Source organism: Scyliorhinus canicula, chromosome 8 (assembly GCF_902713615.1).
Source record: "Scyliorhinus canicula chromosome 8, sScyCan1.1, whole genome shotgun sequence".
Lineage (NCBI taxonomy): Eukaryota > Metazoa > Chordata > Chondrichthyes > Carcharhiniformes > Scyliorhinidae > Scyliorhinus > Scyliorhinus canicula.
This window is the reverse complement of record NC_052153.1, coordinates 165,676,497-165,691,300: the sequence shown is the minus strand read 5'-3', so window position 1 is coordinate 165,691,300 and position 14,804 is coordinate 165,676,497. Positions and strand designations below refer to the sequence as shown.

At 52.7% G+C, this 14,804-nt stretch overlaps 1 protein-coding gene across 1 annotated transcript in view; it reads right to left on the bottom strand.

The window, feature by feature from the left end:
- Positions 1-14,440, bottom strand: part of LOC119970024 (ufm1-specific protease 2-like) — a 100,831-nt gene extending 86,391 nt beyond the window's left edge. The window contains exon 1 of the mRNA XM_038803971.1: positions 14,306-14,440. Within this exon, the coding sequence (XP_038659899.1) occupies positions 14,306-14,308 (3 nt within the window). The 5' untranslated portion in view covers positions 14,309-14,440. The remainder of the gene's footprint in view (positions 1-14,305) is intronic.
- Between the last annotated feature and the right edge of the window lie 364 nt (positions 14,441-14,804).

Here is a 14,804-nt window from a genome sequence, read left to right as displayed (position 1 = left end):
GAGCAGCATGCTTCACCGTTTAAGTTGGGGCAACCTGTGGCATTGAGCTTTAACAGTGAGTGCAAATAGTAACTGTGTATGAACCCTTAAATAACGTACAGATTGAACAGGCTAACAATACATAACTATATATATATGGTGAGACACGGATTGAGCTGTTGCAGCTGGTGGATAGCCCATCCCATCTCTTTTTTCCGGTCCCTTTATTTCTGTTGTGCAAAGGTGAGATTCGAAGGTCAGTTGCAGACGAGATGGTGACATTGGGTGGGATTCTCCGACCTCCCGCCGGGTCGGAGAATCGGCGGGGCCGGCGTGAATCCCGCCCCCGCCGTCTCCCGGAGTCTCCGGCACAAGAGATTCGGCAGGGGCGGGAATTGCGCCGCGCCTGTCGGCGGCCCCTCCCCCCCCGGCGATTCTCCGTCCCGCGATGGGCCGAAGTCCCGCCGCTGTCATGCCGGCCCCGCCGGCGTGAATAAAACCACTACCTTACCGGCGGGACCAGGCGGCGCGGGCGGGCTCCGGGGTCCTGGGGGGGGGGGGGGGGGGCGGGGGGCGATCTGGCCCCGGGGGTGCCCCCGCAGTGGCCTGGCCCGCGATCGGGGCCCACCGATCAGCGGGCAGGCCTGTGCCGTGGGGGCACTCTTTTCCTTCCACGTTCGCCATAGCCTTCACGATGGCGGACGCGGAAGTGACCCCTCCCCTGCGCATTAGCGGGGATGACGTCAGCAGCCGCTGACGCTCCGGCGCATGCGCGGACTTCTGCTGGCCGGCGAAGTCCCTTCTGCCCCAGCTGCCGTGGCGCCAAAGGCCATTCCTGCCGGCCGGCAGGGCGCCAACCACTCCGGCGCGGGCCTAGCCCCTCAAGATTAGGAGACTTCCGCACCTTTGCGGCTGCCCGACGCCGGAATGGTTCACGCCACTCCATCCCGCCGGGACCCTCCGCCCCGCCGGGTAGGGGTGAATCCCGCCCATGATCCTGGAACCTTGTGTTCGGTTTGATCACGCGCCGTCAGTATGTGGTTATGTCAATTGATTGTGCTGTAGTTTTTCCCAGGATGGTGTCCCCAGTGTACTCAGTGGGCGCAGAGTTCACTGCATAGGCCTCTGGAAGAGTCTGCATGCCCACTGGTGTAAGGGGGCCTGTATTGTAGGCCGGATGGCTGAAATGCTGTGGCATCTGTTGGTGCTGCTTCCAGTACCAGTTGCGTAACTAGTGGGCACGTGCAGTCCGGATGGATCTTGACCGTTTGACCAGGTGTTAGAGGGCCAGATTTGTGGGCTTTTCGATTCCATTCAAAGATGTCAGCTGCTGTGAATGACCATGGGATGCCCAGGATCTCATGTAAGTGCAGCGGTTCTTCTGCTTGTTGCGGCTTGAGTGCACTGCATGGTGCACATCTGGAGACTTCCCTTTCCATATCGACGATTATTGAGGGGCAGCGCAGTGATTCCTTAGCCCTGTATCTGGTTGATTCCAATCCATAGTGTCACTGGTGAATTATTAGGTATCGACCTCTGAAGAGAAATAGGAATGAAGAATCGCTGGCCAGGAAGTATCAGTCCATTCTGTATAGTTAATTCATCTCCGATGGCGAAGAATGTGCGGAGCTCGTGTGGAAACTTCTTTAAGAACTCTGGCCTGCCTTTCTTAATGATGTTGTGCAGTTGGCTGCATGTGTCCGATTTTAAAGCACTTGGAGTTCCTGGATTCTGAGAGGACAGCAGCTCTATTATCATGAGGTCTATGTCTTCCTGATGATCCGCCTGGTCTATAGTAGGTAGGAAGGCTCTAGGGGGGGCATGAACCAAGTACAGCTTCTTACCACATTTGTAGCCGACACTGAGATTGTAACATTACAACTTTAGCATCATGCGTTGCAGTCACGTAGACGCAGTGTGAAGAGTTTTTTTTAGGAAGTTATGTGTGGCTCATGATCAGTTTCAACAGTTGCCAGGTGACCATATATGAAGTCGTGAAATTTCTGGCAGGCAAAGGCCAGAGCAAGAAATTCCTTTTCTATCAGTGCATTGGGAGTCTCAGTTCAGTGAAGGCTATTGGGCTGCCATTCTGCATGCAGATTGCACCAAGCCCATGCTGAGAAGCATCTGCTGATATAAGTATGGGTGATCGAACATCAAAGTATTTTTGCACCAATGGGACTGCAAATGCCTGCATCGAGTCATAGATTCATAAAGTCATAGAGTTATACAATACAGAAGAGGGCCTTTAGCCCATTGGGTCTGCACCAACAAAACTGCACTACATCTATACTAATCCTACTTCCCATCACTTGGCCCATAGCCTTGAATGTTGTTTTTAAAAATATTTTTATTCTCCTTTTTCACATTTTGTCCCAAATTTGCACCCACCAACAATAAGCAGTAACCAATATGCCAATCCCCACATCAACAATAACAATCACATCCTCCCACCAACCCCCAAACCACTGCCCGCATATTAACATAAACAAATAACAAAGGGAATCAGGAATCACCCATAGTCACCATTAATATTACAGTCCCCCTCCCTCCCAATCCCACCCCCACTAATGTTTGATGTTATCCAATTCTTGAAAGTGCATAAGAATAACGCCCATGAATTGTAGAATCCCTCCATCCTTCCCCTCAGTTAATAGTAATAGCTTATAGTCACAAGTAGGCTTCAATGACGTTACTGTGAAAAGCTCCTATTCGCCACATTCCAGCGCCCGTTCGGGGATGCCAGTACAGGAATTGAACCCGCGCTGCTGGCATTATTCGGCATTACAAACCGGCTGTTTATCCCACTGTGCTAAACCAGCCCCTGTCAAACTTAACCTTCTCAAGAGTCAAGAATTCCAACAGGTCCCCGCCACGCTAGGGCACAGGGTGGAGAGGTTCCTCTCCATCCCAACAGGATCCGCTTTTGGGCAATCAACGAGGCGAAGGCTACAACATCTGCCTCCGCACCCGTTTCCAACCTCGGCTTGTCCGACACCCCGAATATGGCCTCCCGAGGGACCGGGTCCAGTTTTACGTGCACCACTTTAGAGATGCTCCTAAAAATCTCCTTCCAGTAATCCTCCAGCTTTGGACAGGACCAAAACATATGAAGGGGATTTGCCTTCCCCCCCACCCGCAACATTCACACACATCTTCTACCCTCAAAGAGCCGGCTCATCCTCGCCCTTGTGAGGTGCGCTCAATACACCACCTTCAGCTGTATCAGCCCCAACTTCGTGCATGAGGTGGAGCACCTCACACCAGAACCTCTCCTCCATACCCCCTCCCAACTCTTCCTCCCACTTTGCTTTAATCCCTTCCAGTGGTGCCGTCTCCTCTTCCAAAATAACCCCGTAAACCGCTGATACTACCCCCTTCTCCAGTCCCCCTGCCGTCAGCACCTCCTCCAGCAATGTGGAAGCCGGCTCCACTGGGAAGCTCTGTATCACCTTCCTGACAAAATCTCGAACCTGCATGTATCTAAACATTTCCCCCTCCTCCAGCCCATACTTCGCTCTCATCTCCTTCAATCCTGCAAACTGACCCCCACAAAAAAAATCTTTCAGTGTCTTAATCCCCTTCTCCTCCCATTTCCGAAAATTTCCGTCCCACTTCACTGACTCAAATCTGTGGTTCCCCTGAATTAGCATTTTCCTTGACCCTGCCCCTAACCCGAAGTGTTGCCGAAACTGCCTCCAAATTCTCAATGAAGCTATTATTACCGGACTCCCTGGGCGCGATTCTCCCAAAGGGAGACAAAGTGCCGACGCCGGAGTGAAAACCTGTTTCACTCCAGCATCGGAGACCGCTCCTCGCCCCCTATTCTTCCACCCCCAGGGGGCTAGGAGCGGCAGTGCATCAATCTTGCGCGCCGGGCCTTGGCGCTGGCGTCAAAGCGGCGCCGCCTGAATGGCGCAGCCGGCGGCACCTAAATGACATCACCCGCGCATGCGCAGGTTGCCGTCCTCCCCTCCGCTGCCCCGCAAGACATGGAGGATTGATCTTGCGGGGTGGCGGAGGGAAAAGAGTGCGGCTTTCAGAGATGCCGGCCCGACGATCGGTGGGCACCGATCGCGGGCCAGATCCCTCCTGAGCACCCCCACTGGTGCTCGATCCTCCTTCCGCCCCCCACAGGCCCCACACGCAGCGGTCGTGCACTGTTCATGCCGGCAGCGACCAGGTGTGGTTGGCGCCGGCGTGAACCGGTCGTATTAGGCAGGCCGCTCGGCCCATGCGGGCCGGAGAATCGCTGCTCGACCGGAGCGGCGATTCTCCGAGCGGCCTGTCGCAAAACGCGACACGCCGTTTTGTGGGGGGGGGGGGAGAATCGCGTGAGGGTGCCAGGGCGGCGTGGCGTGAATCCTCCGGCACTCCCGCGATTCTCCTACCCGGCGTGGGGGTCGGAGAATCGCGCCCCCTGAGTATTTCCCCGGGGCCATTGGCAGCGGCGTTGTTGCTAGCGCCTTCAATCCTGACCCCCTACACAAACTCTCCTCCATTCTGAACATAGCCTTGAATTTTATATATTTCAAGAGCTCATCCATGTACTTTTTAAATGCTGTGAGGGTTCCTGCCTGTATTACCCTCCCAGTCTGTGCATTCTAGATTCCCACCACTCTCTGGGTGAAAAATATTTCCCTCAAATCCCCTCTAAACCTCATTGTCCCTCGCCTTAAAATTATTCCCCTTTGTTATCGACCCATCAACTAATGGGAACAGCTGCTTCCTATCCAACCTATCCATATTCCTCATAACCTTATACACCTCAATCAGGTCCCCCCTCAGCCTTCTCCACTCGAAAGAAAACAACCCAAGCCTATCCAGCCTCTCTTCTCAAACACTCCACGGTAGCATGGTGGTTAGCATCAATGCTTCACAGCTCCAGGGTCCCAGGTTCGATTCCCGGCTGGGTCACTGTCTGTGTGGAGTCTGCACGTCCTCCCCGTGTGTGTGTGGGTTTCCTCCGGGTGCTCTGGTTTCCTCCCACAGTCCAAAGATGTGCGGGTTAGGTGGATTGGCCATGCTAAAATTGCCCGTAGTGTAAGGTTAATGGGGGGATTGTTGGGTTACGGGTATACGGGTTACGTGGGTTTAAGTAGGGTGATCATTGCTCGGCACAACATCGAGGGCCGAAGGGCCTGTTCTGTGCTGTACTGTTCTATCTCAGCCAACATCCTGGTGAATCTCCTCTGCATTCTCTGCAGTGCAATCACATCCTTCCTATAGTGAGTAGACCATAACTGCACATTGTACTTCAACTGTGGCCTAACCAAAGTTTTATACAGCTCCATCATAACCTCCCTGCTCCTATAATCTATGCCATGACTGATAAAGGCATGCGTCCTCCATGCCTTCTTTGTTTTAATATAAATTTAGTACCCAATTCATTTTTTCAAATTAAGGGGCAATTTAGCGTGGTCAATCCACTTACCCTGCACAGCTTTGGGTTGTGGGGGCGAAACCCACGCAAACACGGGGTGAATGTGCAAACTCGACACCTGAGGAAGGAGCAATGCTCCGAAAGCTCGTGTTTGAAACAAACCTGTTGGACTTTAACCTGGTGTTGTAAGACTTCTTACTGTGCTCACCCCAGTCCAACGCCGGCATCTCCACATCATTATTATTGGGCAGCGAATGTGGATAAGGTGCGGCGATGGTGGGAAGGAGAAGGGGTAGAGTGGGTTAGGATGGAGGAGGAATCTTTTAAGGGGTCTAGTTTTAGGGCTATGGTGGTGGACGTGATAGCCAATGGCTCCGAGTATGTATTCAGGGAGTCCGGTAGTGCAGTCCATGGTGAAGATATGGAATAAGTTGAGGAGGCATTTTAGGGTGAAAGGGATGTCAGTGCTAACTGATGCACTATCAATTATGACGAGACGAGATTAGAGAGTAATCGAGGCTTTATTGTACAGAGATGTGTAGCCTCCTGCAGCTGCTGTTGAAATGGCTGCAGCTCGGAGAGCCCACACATTTATACTCCACCTACTGGGTGGAGCCAGCAGGCAGGGGTCCACCCCCATACCTGTAGTACAGGGGCCTTACCGTAATACCCTCGTATGCAGTATACACAATACAACTGTGGTGACTACCACATTCACCCCCTGTTACAAAAGAGTCCAGCGGGGTGATGGAAACTATTTACATACAGGTTTTTAAAAATTTAAGAAAGGTTACAAATTTAGACGGTCGGGCGCCTTGATCCGTCATTGCGAGTGCTGCAGTTGTGGTGGTGATCCAAGTGTCGGTTCGGACGTCAGTGACTCCGGGAGCATGTCGACCTCATCTTCATCCACGGGTGGGACCAAGGGGAGAGCGGATCGTCCTGGAGCGGCGGCTGTGGTGGGGTGCGCCGGGGGGGAGGGAAGGTGGCGCCAGGGTGGGAGGGGGGGGGGGGGAACCCAGCTGGTGCCAGGTCCCTGAGGGAGACTGTGTCTTGACAGGGTACGCCACGTAGACGTACTGCGGGTTCGCGTGGAGTTGCTGTACCCTCTCAACCAACGGGTCCGCCTTCTGGAGACGCACATGACTGCGGAGGAGAACGGATCCTGGAGCTGCCAGCCATGTTGGGAGCGAAACCCCGGAGGCGGACTTCATGGGGAAGGCAAAGAGACAATCATGGGGAATTTCGTTAGTCGCAGTGCACAGGAGCGACCAAATGGAGTGAAGGACGTCGGGGAGGTCCCCCTGCCAGCGGGAGGCTGGGAGATTTCTGGACATAGGGCCAGCTGGACGGCCTTCCAGACCGTCCCATTCTCCCGCTCCACCTGCCGTTTCCCCGGGGGTTGTAGCTGGATTGTCCTGCTCGAGGCAATGCCCCTGTTGAGCAGGAACTGGCGCAGCTCATTGCTCATAAATGAGGATCCCCGGACGCTGTGGATGTAGGCGGGGAAACTGAACAGAGCGTAGATGGTATTGAGAGCTTTGATGACGGTGGCAGACGTCATGTCGGGGCATTTGACGACGAAGGGGAATCTGGGGTATCCACGACCACGTTAAGAAAATACGTGTTTCGGTCGGTGGAGGGGAGGGGCCCTTTGAAATCCACGCTGAGGCGTTCAAAGGGGCGGGAGGTCTTCACCAGGCGCGTACGGTCTGGCCGGTAGAAGTGCGGTTTACACTCCGCACAGACCTGTCAGTCTCTGATGATAGACCTGACGTCCTCGATGGAGTAGGGCAGATTGCGGGCTTTTATGAAGTGAAAAAAGCGGGTGACCCCTGGGTGTCAGAGATCGTCGTGCAGGGTGCGGAGTCGGTCCACTTGTGCGCTGGCACATGTACCTCGGGATAGGGCATCGGGGGGCTCGTTGAGCTTGCCGGGGCGATACAAAATCTCGTAGTTGTAGGTGGAGAACTCAATCTTCCACCTCAAGATTTTATCATTTTTGATCTTACCCCGCTGTGTGTTGTTAAACATGAAGGCACCTGACCGTTGGTCAGTGAGGAGAGTGAATCTCCTGCTGGCCAGGTAAAGCCTCCAATGCCGCACAGCTTCAACGATGGCCTGGGCCTCCTTTTCGACGGAGGAGTGCTGAATTTCGGAGGCATGGGGGGTGCGGGAAAAGAATGCTACGGGCCTGCCGGCCTGGTTGAGGGTGGTGGCCAAAGCAATGTCTGATGCATCACTCTCGACTTGGAAGGGTAGCGTGTCATCGACCGCGTGCATCGCGGCCCTGGCGATGTCGGCCTTGATACGGTTGAAGGCCTGGTGAGCCTCGGCCGTTAATGGGAAAACGGTGGATTGAATAAGTGGGTGGGCCTTGTCCGCATAGTTAGGGACCCACTAGGCATAATACGAAAGAACCCAGGCATCGTTTGAGGGCCTTGGGGCAGTGGGGGAGGGGGAGTTCCATGAGGGGGGCACATGCGATCGGGGTGGGCCCTAGAACTCCGTTCTGAACCACATAGTCGAGGATGGCTAATCGGTACATGCTGAACACACATTTCTCCTTGTTGTAGATTAGGTTGAGTAGTTTGGAGGTATGGAGGAATTTGGAAAGGTTAGCATCGTGGTCCTGCTGGTCGTGGCCGCAGATGGTGACGTTATCCAGGGACAGAAAGTGGCCTGCAGTCCGTACCAGTCAACCATTTGGTCCATCTCCCGTTGGAAGACTGAGACCCCGTTAGTGACGCCGAAGGGAACCCTAAGGAAATGGTAAAGGCGGCCGTCCGCCTCAAACGAGGTGTACTGGCGGTCCGCCTTGCGAATGGGGAGCTGGTAGTAGGCAGATTTCAGGTCCACTGTTGAGAAGACCAGGTACTGTGAAATCTGATAGACCATATCAGATATGCGAGGGAGGGGGTACGCGTCGAGCTGCGTGTACCGATTGATGGTCTGACTGCAGTCAACGATCATCCTTTTTTTCTCCCCAGTTTTCACCACTACCACTTAGGCTCTCCAGGGGCTGTTGCTGGCCTCGATAATACCTTCCCGCAGCAGCCGCTGGACCTCAGACCTGGGCGCTGTACCGTCTGCTCCTGATGGCGACGGGTTTACAATCCGGGGTGAGGTTTGCAAACAGGGAAGGTGGGTCGACCTTAAGGGTCGTGAGGCCGCATACAGTAAGTGGTGGTGGGGGCCCGCCAAATTTCAGAGTTAGGCTCTGGAGGTTGCACTGGAAGTCCAGGCCGAGTAGCAAGGCAGCGCAGAGGTTGGGGAAGACGTAAAGCTGGAAGCAGCTGAACTCTACACCCTGGATGGTGAGGGTGGCGGTACAGTACCCCCGGATCGCCATGGAGTGGGATCCAGAGGCCGGGGAGATTCTCTGGTTGGTGGGGTGAACTGTGAGGGAGCAGTGCCTTACCCTATCGGGATGGATGAAGCTCTCAGTGCTCCCAGAGTCCAGAAGGCAGGAAACCTTGTGCCCACCGACCATCACTGTCGTCGACACGGTCGCAAGGTTGTGAGGTCGTGTCTGGTCGATCGTGACGGAGGACAGACGTGGCTGGTCGGCAGTGGTTGCAGGCGATGAGCGGTCCGATGAGGTGTCCGACGAGTAGCTGTCCTGAGGCAGGCAAGATGGCGGTGCCCACGAGCCGCACGTGTGAGACGAGCAAGATGGCAACGCCCACGGGCCGCACGTGTTGTTAGGGGAGCAAGGTGGCGGCGCCCGCGGGTCGCACATGGGGGGTGCCGGGGCAACAGCGGCGACCGAGCGGGCCTGGCACACAGCAGCAAAATGTCCTTTCTTACCGCAGGCCTTGCAGAGCGCGCTCCGTGCCGGGCAGCGTTGTCGGAGGAGTCTTGACTGTCTGCAGAAGTAGCACTTGGGTCCCCCGGGGTTGTTTGGCTGCCGCGCGGTGCAGGCCTGGGGTTGGCTGGGGGAGGTCACTTGTGGGGTGCATGGTAGGGTGTTCGCTGCCGGGGTCCACAATGTCCAGGAAGGGTGGGCCTCGTGGTCGGGGGCACACGCCTGTATGCTGCATGAGACGACTGTGAGCAAGAGCGCTAGTTTCTTGGTCGCCGCGAGGTTGAGGGTAGCCCCTTCTAAGAGTCGCTGGCGGATGTAGGCCGACCCTATGCCCGTAGCGAACGCGTCTCTCAGTAGCAGGTCAGAATGTTCAGCGGCCGAAATGGCCTGGCAATCGCAGTCTATCGCCAGGGCGTGCAGGGCACGCCAGAAGTCTTCCACAGACTCACCGGGGAGTTGATGCCACGTGGAGAGTTGGTGCCTGGTATAGATTTTGTTGGTCTGCTGAGCGTAGTTCTCCTTCAGTAGCGCCATGGCCTCAGCGTATGTCGGCGCGTCCCGGATGAGGGGAAAGATGTCTGAGCTCAGTCGCCTGTAAAGGATCTGGAGCTTCTGTGTCTCTGAGGGTGGTTCAGTTGCAGATCCGATGTATGCCTCGAAGCAAGCTAGCCAATGTGCGAAGGCCGACTTGGCGTTGTCTGCTTGAGGGTGCAGCTGCAGGCGATCAGGCTTGATGCTGAGATCCACTGTTTTAAAATCTCTGCGTAATAAATTGATGCACTATCAATTACGACGAGACGAGAGTAGAGAGTAGTCAAGGCTTTACTACGCAGAGATGTGGAGCCTCCCGCAGCTGTTGCTAAAATGGCTGCAGCTCGGAGAGCCCACACATTTATACCTTGCCTACTGGGCGGAGTGAGCAGGCAGGGAGCTACTCCCGTACCTGTAGTACAGGGGCCTTACAATAATACCCTGGTATGCAGTATACACAATACAACAGTGGTGACTACCACACTAACACCGCTGTGCGCGAATCATGGGTTTTAGCCGGGGGGTGGGGGGGGGGGGGGGGGAGAGGGGGGGGGGTGGATAGTGTATACAGGACGTGGAGGGAAGTGGGGCTGTCCAAGGTGAAGGATCTCTATTTGGAGGAAATGGTCACCAGTCTGGAGGAGCTAAGGGAGAGGGTAGAGCTGCCGAGGGTGAGTGAGTTTGGGTATCTGCAGTTTCAGGACTTTGCATGATAGGTCTGGAGGGGGTTCCCTAGGTTGTCGGGATGCACCCTGCTGGAGCAACTGCTGCTTCCAGATGTGGAAGGGAAGGGAAGAATCGGGGATATATACAAGTGGCTGGGGGAACACAAGTGGGTGGTGAAGATCAAGGAGAAATGGGAAGGGGAGTTGGGAGGGGAGATCAATTGGGGAGTATGGATTGAGGTACTCGTAGGGTAAATGGGATCTCATCTTGTGCAAGGATGAGCCTGATACAGTTTAAGGTGGTGCACAGGGTACATTTAACTTGGGCTAGAATGAATGGGTTCTTTTAGAGGGTAGCAGATGAGTGTGAGAGGTGTGGGCGGGGGCCAGCAAATCACGCGCACATGCTTTGGGGTTGTGAAAAACTGGGAAGTTTCTGGTCGGGAGTGTTTGCGGTCTTAGCCAGGATAGTGGAGGAGGAGATGGACCCGGACCTTTGATATTTGAGGTTTCAGAGAAGCCGGGGCTCATGGAGAGTGTAATGATATGTAGACAGACATGTAACTAAGGGCGCGATTCTCCCAAAACGGGAGAAATCGTAAAGCTGCCGTAAAACCCGGGCGGGTTTTACGGCAGCGCGCCCCTTCCCGACCGGGGACCGATTCTGGTCCCCGGTCGGGGCTAGCAGCCCGACGCCGTAGGCTCCGGCAAGACGGGCTTAACGAAAATCGTTAAGCCCGCTTGCCGGAGTTAGCGCCGGCTGACGCGTCATATGACGTCAGCCGCGCATGCGCAGTTTGGAAGACTCCAACCCGCGCATGCGCGGGTGACGTCATCGCGTTTTTGCGCGAAACCCGCGCATGCGCGGGCCGGGTTGCCCCTCAGCCGCCCCGCGAATGGATACTGCGGGGCGGCAGAAGGACAAGTAGTGCACGGGCATCGGGCCCGCTGCCCGCGATCGGTGCCCACCGATCGCGGGCCCATGGCACCCTTGGCACGGCCGTGGTACGGCCGTGCCAATCGGTGCCATGGTTATTAATAGCGAGTTAGTCACGCCGTTTTTACGAACGGCAAGACCAGGTGTGTTTGCCGTTCGTAAAAACGGCGGAAAGGGCTGGGACTTCGGCCCATCTAACAGCTGAGAATCGCTGCCGGCCGTAAAAAAACGGCGGCAGCGATTCGGGTCGGGACTTCGGCGGGGGGGTGGGAGAATAGCGGGAGGGCGGCAAAAATGTCGGGAAGGCCCTCCCGCTATTCTCCCACCCGTCGTGGGGGGCGGAGAATTTCGCCCTAAGACTTTAAACTTTTTTTCCTAGGACCCATTTTTACCAACCGGCCAACCTTCGGGACCCAACCGGCTGACCTTCGCGACCTACGCCGGCTGACCTTTGTGACCTACGCCGGCCGACCTGAGCGACCCACCATTTTCTCTTACCTTGTTTGCTGCTGATAAAAATAGAGTGTAGTATTGTGTGAAGCAAATAATGGCATGATGGGAAAACTAGTCAAGTCTTCTTGGTACAATTGAATTTAACCTAAGACACAGATTCATAATACACATAGACAGCATGTCCTGAGAGTCTAGATAAGGCTTGGAACTAGTAGTCTCAATACATAACAAGCTGAACAAGTGTCTCTTTCTGTATGTAAACAACTTCTTCCCTTTCTTAAAACAAAGACAAGATAATGATATGAAACTCAAGTCCCCTAAAGGTCAGAAGGTGACGCCATTGTAACGATTATTACTTATGTTTTACTTTCGATCAAATTCCTGACCAAGCTGTATTCATGTTATCTTGATCCTATAATGTATAAGAATCGCCTTCTTTTCTGTACTATCGCAGACTTGGGACGGACTCCGCAGTTTGTAATTGACTGCCTTCCGACTTTCCAAGTATCAGCCAATTTCTGCTAGCAGTTCTAATTAGTGAATAAAGTTCAGTTTTGCTTATCTAATGAATGCTGTTTGAATTTCTCTATCACAGTCAAGACGCGGGGAAAATATAAAATACAACAAGAGGAAATGGTTTTGGGTCCCTTTGGCCCTCCAATGGAACCTGTTGGATGAAGGTGAAGCCTTCCGGTGTCGGAAAGTATGGAGTCTCCATCCGTCCAAAGTTCTGCATTTCTTCCGTAAAATTTTATTAAATAAACCTCCCCCCCCCCGAACTTGTAAAAAAAATAAAAAAAATAAATTAATAAAATAAATGAATAAAATGAATACCCCCCCCCCAAAACTTGTAAAGAAAAATGAAAAAAAAAAATGAATAAAATAAATGAATAAAAAACGGTTACAGAGGAACAGTACACAGATGAGCATGGAAATACCATTGTGAAAAAAGGTAATGCAAGAATGAGTATGGCTAATCATGATTTGCATTCCTTTTATTCTCATATAGATGGAGACAGGAACATTACACACATAAACTACTTACTTCATTGCACCTTTTAAAATTACTCCAAGTAATCAAGGAACAATGAAGTCAAATGATAAATTGTGCATGCACAAGTGAGCGATTAAGCTGAGACCGTTTAAAAAATAGCGGCCGCACTGCGCATGCGCGCCGATGATCGTGTGTGCACGCGCAATGCGCCCAAATTTTTTCCCATGTTCGCGGCTGTTTTAAAGGCGGCTTGCAGCCGGCGTTATGAAAAACCGGCATTATGATTTGCGCGATCGGGAGCACCGCGGACAACAGCTCCGCGACCCTCCCGACACCCGCCCGCGACCCACCCACGGGTCGCGCACCCAACTTTGAAGAACACTGAACTAAGGGGTTAATCACAACACTCAGCTGTGGCATAACCACTAGAGGGCACCACACGACACACTATATAACCTCAGCTCACAAGATCTCTCTCTCTCTCAGCAGAAGCTACAGGAAGAACATCAGTGTAGCAGAGAGATCTCAGTTAAGCCACCATGTGTAGCTTAGATACAGTTTGTACAGCTAGTCATTCTCACTTTGTTGCTAGAGTTAGATCAGTAGAGTGTCAAACTCATTTATTAGTTTTGTCATTACTTAATAAATTCTTTCAGCTTACTTTGAAGACTCGAGTATTCTTCAACATCGTCTACAGTTAGTAACGACATATATTACTTAAACAACGTAATATAATAGAGAGGAGGAAGGCCAATGTTGTGGCCTTTGTCTCTCTGATTGCACGGCGGCGAATTCTACTGGAGTGGCGGTCGATATCGGCACCGGGGGTAACGGCTTATTTGGGTGACCTGTGCGACTTGCTGTGGTTGGAGAAGGTAACGTATGAGTTAAGGGACTCAGCGGGGGGGGGATTTGAGAAATGGTGGGGGATGTTTGTGACCGTGTTTGAGGAACTGTTCGTCGCGGGGCGGGGTGGGGGGGAGGGGAGGAGAGGAGGAGGAGGGGGAGCGGGAGCGGGAGTGAAAAAGGGGAACAAATTTGTAAAGACTGGATAGTTGATTTCTGGAAAGTATGTTTCCCAGTGTGTTTGGGTTGTAACCTGTTTTGATAAATGTCTGTAAATAAAATACATTTTGTTAAAAATGAGTTCCCATGGTGAGTTGCCGGAAGCTCGCCCATCTGGGGTTCATTAGTGAGACTTTTAACTGTCGCTCCCAGTTCCCGATAGTCCTGGGACGCTTGTTTTGCATGCTGCGCGAGCTACCTTATTTTTCAGTTTAATATAAACCAGTCTGACCTTTCACTCCGCACCTCCTGGAATTATTGCACCCATTAAAGAACTGACAAATGTGCATCTTTGAAACCTAACACCTTTATATAACAAAACGTGACTCTTGTTTTGATGACATTCATCTTTGAATCATGTCCCGGGCTAAAAATAATAAGTTATAAGAACACATTTGTAAACTAGCCACGTCCGTGTTCAATGTTCTACTTCTGGGCCTAGACCTTCACATTCGCCCTGCAGTGTTGTTCTATGAGCTTTGAGACTCACCATTTCTTTTTTTTGTTACTGGTCCCGATCCAGAGGCCCCCCCTCAGCCCAAAAAAGCCTTTCGGTTCAGAAAGCACCAACTCGCCAGCTGCAAGAGGCGCATCCTCGGTTACCACAGCAACAATTCACAGTTGCCAAGGCGGACATCTTTGTGAGAGGAGACAATAATGGGGTCAGTTCTGACCAATCAGAGACACTGACCAAGCCAATGATGCAGCAAACTACCACAGGTAACAATGGGGTCAGGAATTTGGGTGCTGGAGATCAAAGAGAGATTTAAACAAAAAAAAGTCAATTACTAAAACATAAATGAATGCAGTCTGGTTCGGAATTATTAATTTTAATATGAATGTTACAACTTAACCCCTCCCTCCCACTTTGAACTTCTGCAGGCTAGTTAGCAATTATTAGTGTTAATAGTTTTAATAATAATTCGATAGCTTATTCCCACCTCCTCTCTCCACTTTGTACTTATGTTTTACACACGCTTTTATGGGTT